This window comes from Scomber japonicus, chromosome 10, assembly GCF_027409825.1.
Source record: "Scomber japonicus isolate fScoJap1 chromosome 10, fScoJap1.pri, whole genome shotgun sequence".
NCBI classification, from domain to species: Eukaryota; Metazoa; Chordata; class Actinopteri; order Scombriformes; family Scombridae; genus Scomber; species Scomber japonicus.
Genome location: NC_070587.1, coordinates 27,346,063 through 27,356,402, shown reverse-complemented (window position 1 = coordinate 27,356,402; position 10,340 = coordinate 27,346,063). Strand labels below are relative to the sequence as shown.

Genomic DNA, 10,340 nt, shown 5'->3' with positions numbered 1-10,340 from the left:
TAAATAAAAATAGGTCCAGAGCTGACATCTTATGCCCCCTGGTTCTACTGCTCTCATTCGTCATTAACCCCTCATGTGAGAAAACAGGGCCAGACCCAGTGAGAATGTTCCTGCTTCTTATGTGGTCTGAAAACACAGCCAGGGGTTCTCTGTCCTTCTCTGCTGCCCCAGATACATCACCGCACTCATTTTCTCCCTCCCAGCAAATAGACAGGGTCACCTTGATCAGGTACACAGAGGGAGGGCTGCTGCTGTCCCACACAGACCACTCAGCCTCTACCCATGGCTCTGATTAATGAGAAATCAGTTCACTGGCTCTTTCTTTCTCACATTCTCGCGCAGACACAGGCTACTGCTCACTTATCTTACTATTGTTGTATTTTATTCTATCCAACTTTTATATTTACCACAGCACACTATATTCAATCTGTTATGTTTGGAATCAGGAGGACACCAGAACCAAGTGGATCACTGCTACCATTTTAAACCATGCTTTATAACTGGATCAAGATATACAGTAAGACACCTGGAAGTACAGAGATTTGACTGTCAAAATAAAACCCTTGATTTAGATAATTAATTGTCAGCTTAAACATGAAGCAACTTTTTAATCCAATTTCCTATCTTGAGAGTTATCTTAACTCATGTAGTCAGTATCAATCCAAACACAGACTGGTCTAATACTAATTGAGCAATTTTTTTTTGACAAATACAGTGCAAAAGAATTCAGCTAGACTGGATGCAGCCTGCCGTCAGCTGAGCACCGGGAAATTAGTGTAGTTTACTTTTTGGGTATTTGCCTACGTATATCATATGATCAGATATTTTTTGGAAGTACCTTTTATAATTTATTCCTATACAAAATGCAGCTCCATGGTGCATAGGCTTAGACAACAGTAGACTGACTTAAAGACTGTGTAAAGTGAATTCAGACATTTTCTTCTAAACACATTAAATAGGTCATAAATGTATTTCAAAGGTGTAAAAAGCATTTCAACCATTTAGATTTGAATTGTGGAGCTAGGCTTCACAAACTGTGTTTCAAGATTTCTGTGTTCAGGATTTAGTGGGCGGGTCTGAAAATCATAAACCCGCCCCTGCTGCTGTAGAGGTATAAATACATTCAGCACACTACTACTACTACTACAGTCTACAGTTAGCCAGTTAGCCGCCGAGTTAGCCGCTGAGTTAGCAGCAGAAAGCTCTCAGATGTAGCGTCCATGTTTCTGGTAGAGGTGGTGACTTTGATTGACAGGTGACACTTGGTAGGGGGCGGGGTTTCAGTGAACCGGCGGGCACGCCCACAGCATTTGGTAGCAGAGAAAGAGGCTGATTTTTACACAACTTTGAAGCCTAATGTCATATATTTGGTGATTTTTTTAATCATTCAAATTTGGCAGGGTGGTTAACAACACACTTTTCTGTGGTATGTCAAACTCAGAACACATATTTGTTCTTACTTTACACAGACTTTTAAGAAAAATGTTTTGTATAGGTAGCTTTTATATTGTTTTGTTCGTTCACTTACTGTATTTCACAAACTACACACAGTATCTTGTTTGCAGCTATGATTTGTTTGTTTGGAACAAATATCAATCACCAGAAGTTGTTATTATTATGTGTGATGTAATTCCATGCAAGATGTATCATCTTTAATGATACGACCTGAAAATACATTAATTAATTCATATATAATTTACTGAATATCAACATAATTTAGGGTTGATTAGGGTAAACATTGACTAATGTGGGACAACTAGGCTCCAGTGGATTTATCTCTTTTTCTATTCAATTATTTTAACTACTATATGCGTGCTGTTTAAATTATATTGTTTAACATTACACATGTGAACATAGGCTACTTTTTTTTAACCTATGTTACAAAGAAAGCAAAAACAAAATGTGTAGGCCTACTAAATTAAATGAATAAATAAATCCACAATTTCTGAAACTATTGGGTACAAGGAACATTAATATGTGCCATTTTCCTTTTCTGTACAATATTTAAAAAATGTCTTCTGATTTAACAAGGAAACATCTTGGGGATTTCATAATGACATTATGTGTTAATATGTGGTAAACAAGCCCAACTTGCAAAAAAGTGTCCCACATTACCCTAACCAACCCTACACTTTAAAATGTTTTTCTTTCTCTACTTCTTAGACCATTTGATTATTCACTTGTTTATACAGTAGTATGTTTGGTCCTCCATACATCTGATCCATTCTACAGTACATTAGGCACTTCTCCGTCCTCTCAATACATTTTGTTTTGGAGCTTCGTCTCTCTATCATTGGACATGTATTAGTTTCCGGTCTGGTCTCAGCTGTCACAGTCATGTGAGTGCTGGTTGACAGGTTGTCTACTGTAGCTGTGTATGTGTGTGTGTTATCCTGTGTGTTATCCTCTATATAGACTGTGTGTGATATGTGCTGCTAGTTTGATCACTTGTGTAAAGATGGAGATTCCTGACTTTGAAGCGATGAACTTAACGGCGGATCCTCCGGTAGAAACGTACCCGGTGTGTGAGGCATGGAGAGACGGATCAGAGGGCTCCGTCTTCCACCTCGCTCATATCTTCCTCTTCCTCGGCTTCATGGGCGGCAGCGGCTTTTACGGACTCCTCTACCTGTTCACCTTCCTCTCTCTGGGCTTCTTCTGCTCCTCTATCTGGTCGTGGTCGGACCCGTGCAGCACAGACTCGTTCCTGTGGACTCTCGCGCTGTTCGGCGTGAGTTTGGGACAGGTGCTGCTCACCTCCTACCGGCTGAGGAGCATCACCTTTGAGAAGGATTTCACTGAGCTCTATACCTGCATGTTTAAGAAGCTCGGAGTGTCGCTCTCACATTTTGGGAAGATCGTGTCGTGCTGTGACGGAGACATCCACACTTTAGAGAAGGACCACTGCTTCGCCATCGAGGGGAAAACTCCTATTGATAAGCTGTCTGTGCTGCTGTCTGGCAGGTGATCCTCATCTCTCACATTAAAAGTGTATAGTTTAATGTTCAAATGTTTAACAAAGATCAAACACAACTGAACACAGAAAGACTTCATGTTATTTAGTTCCGCATTGATTTTTTCAATTGACTAAGGAGCCTGAGTAATATAATTTGGATTATGGTAATGTGGGACATTGACTAATGTGGGACAAAGAAGCTCCAGTGCATTGATCTTTTCTTCTTTTAAAAAAAAAAAAAAAAAAAAAAACTATGGGTATGCACATTTAATAAGGTTTTGGCAGATAAAGCTGCTTTCTATAAATCAAAGTATTTCTAAGCCTTAAAACTAGTGTCCCACATGACTAACTCTACAGTAGGGAATATTATTTTAAGTGCCATGTTACTTTTGAGTACAATATTCAAAAGTCGTCTTCTGATTTAACAAGCAAACATCTCAGGGATTTCATAATGATATTAGGTGTTGATATTGTGATTCATATGTAAATAAGGTAAATAAGTCAGATTTGCAAAAGTGTCCCACATAACCCTAATCTACCCTAGGTTAACACATCAAAGAAGTCAAGTATTTTACAGTACAGAAGACATTTGGACACAACTTGGTTTTTGGAATGTAAAGACCTTGTTTGAGATTTTAGGATATTTTAACAAACAACGTGTGTGCCTAAAGCACCATAATACACAGTGACTGATTAGTTATTGAACAGTACAGGTGAGAATAATGAAACCCTATCATAATGTAGATTTAGCATCCCTGTTCTAGCATTGGTCCCTAACATGACTTGTGTGAGTGAAGATGTTTGGAGTGACAGCAGGCTGTGGCAGTCTGTGTGTGCTTGTCATCTTAGACACTGCTCAGCATTCAAAACTTAGGCTTAAAATGATCTTAAAAACAGCATATATAATATACAGCATGAATAACAAACAGCAGCTTGTGTCATGATATGTAGTGTCATCATGTTAAACAGGAAGCTATGATGTTGAGTACATGCAGTTGTTAATAATGTATTTATGTATTTATCACACAGTCAGCCTGATATCTGTTGCAACACAACAGATGTATAAGCAGCCAGAAACACAGTATGTGTGCTGCAGATAGATACTAGTATTATAGGCATGTGTACTTAGTGTATGATTTAGAGTCTGACCGATGTATCGCTCAGCCGATATTGTCAGCCGATATTGGCCTATCACAGATAGTATCGGCGAATATGTTGTCTGATATATGCTGATATTTTTGATATGACAATATTTTTAAGGTTATATAGGCAGCATTTTATGTATATTTGATCCTTTTTCTTCATTCAAGTTTAACATATACATGTATGTCATTTTATACCCTAGCCCTAAGTTTATTGTTAAACTGTAATATATCAATATTAAAGTGTTTGATGAGCACATTTGAGAAATCATTGCAATACATATATATTATGTACATATAATCTTAACGACCAATATATTGATGAACTTTTTTGCTCCCTAATATCAGTATCAGCATTGGCCCCTAAAATCCAGTATGAGTGGGGCCCTAATATGATTGTTACTCAGTAACTCTTTAGAGCTCAGATGGTCTAGTGAATTGGTCCCATTTATGAACCAATTCACTAGTAAACAATGAAGTAAGCATTGTTATTGATGGAGCACTTCATCAGATATAGTGATGTAGTGTATGTACTGTTCATTTGATGAGGTAGATGTTTGCAGCATGTATGGAAATGTAAATTCCAAACAGCCAACTGCACATGGAAAGAGAGAGACACATTTACACTGTCATCAGAAGAATTGATTTGTTTGATTAGGATTGTTTTTTACATGTATTCATTTAGAGCTGAACTGTTAAATTAGTTAGATTTTTTTTTATTATTATTACTGATTAATTCCATGTGTTTCTGTTGCTTTGACAAGTGAACATATGTGTTGTGAAGATGGCTAGATGAAATCTCAATGATAAAACCTATTAACACTGTAACATTGTATCAAATCTGTGCAGTAAGAGATGAAACGTTCACTGCAGGTGTTTCTGTTCAACTCACAACAGCTGAAGTGATGAATGTTGAACAGCTCAGATAATGTCAGCTCTCCATTCATTCTCTCATAGAATCCGTGTGACAGTGAACGGGGAGTTCCTGCATTTCATTTACCCCTTCCAGTTTCTGGATTCACCAGAGTGGGATTCTCTGAGACCATCAGAGGAGGGAGTGTTCCAGGTTACCTCCAACTCACACGCAGACTTACATGTACAATTATTTCAGGGGTTCATCATTCACAGTGTCTATTCACTGAACCTCAAAAGTCATCATAGTTGACTGCAGGCTCTGCTCAGTCCATTCTCTTCTTCTGGACAAAAACATACTACTAGCAAGTATCAGAGTGTGATATATCTTCCACTCTGTTGTCCACAAACTATTCGAAACACAATGAGTCACACTGTTCCTTCATTACTATGATAACACACACTGTACCTTATTTTGACTAGAGCACCAAATATGGATTCATCCGCTGCTGAGTATTTAAAACCATAAAACAATATATTTGTTGTATGTTTTTAAAGATGTATAGTGAGTATGGTTAGAGGGAAGCAGTAGTTTGGGGGTTGAGAGCCACAGACAATAATAATAATAATAATAATAAACTAACACTGCTGGTTTAGGCAAGGCAAGGCAGTTTTATTTATATAGCACATTTCATACACAATGGCAACTCAATGTGCTTTACATAAAACAGAAACATTAAAACATACAATTAACCCCCTCCTCCCCCCTCCATAATAAATACAAAGTACAGAAAAATAGAAAGACATAAATAAAATGCCAGAATAGAGCATTAAATATAAGATTGCAGCATAAAATTGTAAATTAGCTTTAAAATCATTAAAAGGACATAGAGTGCAAATGAAAGACATAGAGTGCAAATGAAAGATTAAAATGTAAAGTGCTTTTTATCATAAGCACAGAAGAAGAGAAATGTTTTTAACCTGGATTTAAAAGTGTTCACAGTTGGGGCTGATTTCAGTTCTGCTGGTAGTTTGTTCCAGTTGTGTGCAGCATAACAGCTAAAATCTGCTTCACCATGTTTAGTTTGAACTCTGGGCTCAACTATCTGACCTGAGTCATTAAATCTCAGAGCTCTGGGCTCAACTATCTGACCTGAGTCAGTAAATCTCAGAGCTCTGGGCTCAACTATCTGACCTGAGTCAGTAGATCTCAGAGCTCTGGGCTCAACTATCTGACCTGAGTCAGTAGATCTCAGAGCTCTGGGCTCAACTATCTGACCTGAGTCAGTAGATCTCAGAGCTCTGGGCTCAACTATCTGACCTGAGTCAGTAGATCTCAGAGCTCTACTGGGTTTATATTCTACTAACATGTCATTCATGTATTCTGGACCTAAACCATTCAGTGATTTGTAGACCAGTAGCAGAACTTTAAAATCTATTCTATATAAAAAATCTATTCTATAATATATTCTATATAAAATTTGATGACATTAAGAAGAATATAGAATAACAGACTTATTCTTAACTGTTGTATGTATGTCTGTATATATGTACTATATGTACTGTGCTCTATTTTCTAGAGCAGGGGTGTCAAACACATGTCCCACAGGCTAGAACCGGCCCCCCAAGTGGTCCAGTCTGGCCCACTGGATACATTTACCAAGTATGAAAATTGCAGAAAAATAATTTAAATTTTCTGGGGATTTTTTTCCCCAGCCTGACCAGAATACAATTCTATGAAAAAACAATGAACACATATTGAGGTCATATTTAAACCATTCATATATTGAACATTTTGCAAAATGTTGTCAAACAGCAGCTTCTGTACAAAATAATATGTAAAAGACAATGAGACTAATGTTGAAATCACACTCACCGATATATCGATCAGCTGGTTTTTTCAGCCAATATTGACCTATCATAGATATATCAGTATTGGTGAATATGTTGTCCAATATGTGCCAATATTGTCTATTTTAATACTTTTTTTTGTCTGTTATGCATGTTTATTTGTTTGTTTGTTTTTTAGCATTTTAGCATTTTTTATATTGGAATTTTATCACTTCCTAATATTGGTGTCAGTATCGGTCAGTATGGGTTGGGCCCCAGTTATAATATAATAATATGTATTTTATGTATTTTATTATGCAGTGGTTTTACTGGTCCGGCCCACTTGAACTTGAACTGGGGGGGTATGAGCTAAAATGAGTTTGACACCCCTGAGCATTGAGGGAGCTCCTGATATGGAAATGATCAGATATTTAAATGATTGTATTTAAAGTGTATTTAAAAGCTTGATTTCATTTAAACATGTATCAAGTATCAATGTATTAGCCACATAAATCTGCAGCAGCATGGGGGGGTTAGGGTTAGGGTTAGGGTCACGAACCAAATGTCTATACATCATAACTGATCGAAATGATGGGCATAGTCCTTCCCCCTCTCTCTCTCTCTCTCTCTCTCTCTCTCTCTCTGTCTGTCTGTCTGTCTGTCTCTCTCTCTCTCTCTCTCTGTCTCCAGGTGACGCTGCGTGCTGATAACCCCTGTAGATACGTGGCGTGGAGGAGGAAGAAACTCTACCTGCTGTTTGCAAAGCACCGCTACATAGCAAAGATCTTTGCTCTGGTTGTGCGTAATGACATTGCAGAGAAACTTTACTCGCTCAATGACAAAGCCTTCGACAGCTCAGGGCATCGCTACGATCTCCGCTTACCCAGTTACTGTCACATGCCGGCGACAGAATTAGAAAAGGCAGATGTCTTACTGAAAGTGCCGGTACAGGCTGGAAGACATGCCTGAATACACACACACACACACACACACACACACACACACACACACACTGCTGTGGCGCTTACACATTTAACTCTGGCTCACTGGGGAAAGGAGCGGGTATTATTTGGGTCGGATTGTTTTCTGCACACATGTTCTCGTTAAGTTCTTTCTGCATTATGATTGGATGTCAGTATGTTCAGGTGCAGGGAGGCGATGCAGGTGACTCTAAAGTTGATGTGCAAGCTGTGGGTCACATGATGGGGTGATGCTAACTAGGCTAACATACCATAAGAAGGTAGTGTTCTGAAAAAGCAACATGCTTTTGCAGGACACACATGTCATTTACATGTGGCTGCATGACATGAACAAATCACGCTGATAAAGATTAAAGATGAAGATAAAGATGACTTTATTGTCATCGTACAAAACATACAATGGAATTCAGGTGCACTCAAGACTGGGCTCATTTATCAAAAAAAATAAAGAAATAAAGAACACCCATAGCAGTATACTTGAAGTGCATTTTATTAAGTATGCTTGAGTGTAAGTATAAGTAAAGCAAGTATACTACGGACCATGTACTTGTAGTGTACTAGAAAGTATACTAATTTAATACCTCGTCAGACTAAATTGGAACATTTTTAAGTTTATAAAAGTATACTTTAAGTATACTTTATAAGGTCATTTTAAGTTTACAAAAGTACACTTTCAAGTATACAACAAGTACACTCTATATACTACTAGTGAACTAGGTATATACTTCTAGTCCACATTTTAGTTTATTGAAGTATACTTAAAGTATAGCACAATCTATCCATCCAGTACTTGTGTGCAGCATGCCTGGCTCAAACTTGTATCCACAGACTGTAGTGTGTGATCACACATACAGTCTGTGGATACAAGTTTGAGTTCTGGAGTCTGAACAGACACAATGCTAACACAGTTCTGAGGTCTGCTCCAAGAGCAGGTTGAGCTAAGGAATGATTGAATAACAGACTAGAGCAGGGGTGACTCCCAATCTGATCCAGTAATTATGTTTTTGTTATGTTAGACATAACTTGGGGGTCAATTTTGACCCAGTCTAAAAATCTCCTCATAAAAAGTGTCTATACCAAATGTTGAAGCACAGATGTGTTTAGAAAGCATCAATAGTCAATCTGACTGATCAATAAATGTAATTAATAATATGAATAGAATAATACTGAACTATTCCAATAAGTTGATATAGTTGAGTAATGTGTTGTGTCATTATCAGAGCTCAGTTTACTGTACAGTCATACAACAGCTGCTGTTGACTGCAGTAGACCTGACTGTGTAGCTGTGACTCTACTCATCGTCTAGCATTTCTTTGAATGTCATTGCTGTTTGCACATCAGTCTGTAGTGGACTTCTCTAGTGAAGTTATGTTGTTCTCTCTGATAGACTGTATATAGTAACACATGAGCACTTTGTCATTTAAAAGATGAAATATAAAAACAAATACTAGATCTGATAGTGTGCCTTGTTCATGTAGTATGATGATCTTTACTGTGTCACAGTCAGTCTCCTTTTTATCTTCTGTTAGTCTCACAGCTTTCAAATCTAACAACATGTAAAGCTTTGACTGAAGACCTGAAATCCATTTGACCTCACCTCTGATCACTGTCCACACCTGGTCCACAAAAGAAGTATGATTTGCATTTGCGTGTGTGTGTGTGTGTGTGTGTGTGTAAATGGTTTTGGTTCATGCCACGTAACCCACTTATACCATGGTTAAAGTAGATCTACATATCTACATTAAAGGCAAATCAAGATCTTTTTGAAAAATACCAATTCATGCTCATCTATTAAAGCAGTGCTTACTTTGGTTTATAATTATAAAGTGAAATCAATACATGTGTGCGGATGTCTTAACAGCTGGAGATGATGTAATGTGTAATACTGACAGATTAGATCATGTGTTGTCAGTGTATCATTGTGTAAATGTGGATGTACATAGTGTCTATTGTACTGTAAAAAATAAATGATTTACTGTGTGGATTATTCTCATGTTGAGTGTCAGTGATAATAAGCAGAACACATTATACTGTGACACAGTAATCTTATCTCAAGGTCCATACTGCTTTTTTGGCTTTCAGCTTCATACCACAGTCTTCCATCAGTGCATGTATTGAGTTAAAAATGATTTTGTCAGAAATAATGTGAACACATTAAAATCATTACACCAAATGTATGTTACGATAGGAATAAAATAACAAAACACATACATTGTGCTTTTACTTCAACATATATTTTGGAAAAATAAATACAACTGTTTCCAATAAATACAAATAGATTGTCCCTGAATGTTTTATTTAAATCATTTTCAGCACAGCTTCTTGAAAATAGTTAGCTCCAGTTTAACAGCAGAAAGGTTCCAGAGAGCAGAGCAGCAGTCTGGCTGTGTGTTTCAGCCAGCAGGAGAATAAACTGTAAGTTATATGAAGGTTATATGAAGGATATTTATTTATTTTTTATTAAAGTCCAGCTGACAGAATGAACCGTTGCAGACACTCTCAACACTGTGGCTGGTTCATGTACAGATGTGCAGTGCTTCCCCCTGTCGGACTGTCCGGTCACTGCATGTGCTCTGCTCT

General features: G+C 37.5%; 1 protein-coding gene across 1 annotated transcript; it reads left to right on the top strand.

Annotated features, from left to right (window-relative positions):
- The first annotated feature begins 2,458 nt into the window (after window positions 1-2,458).
- popdc3 (popeye domain containing 3) lies at window positions 2,459-7,749 on the top strand. Its single transcript, XM_053327303.1, has 3 exons — window positions 2,459-2,964; window positions 5,056-5,164; window positions 7,471-7,749. The coding sequence occupies exons 1-3, from the start codon at window positions 2,459-2,461 to the stop codon at window positions 7,747-7,749; spliced, it is 894 nt and encodes a 297-aa protein (XP_053183278.1).
- Window positions 7,750-10,340: the final 2,591 nt, after the last annotated feature.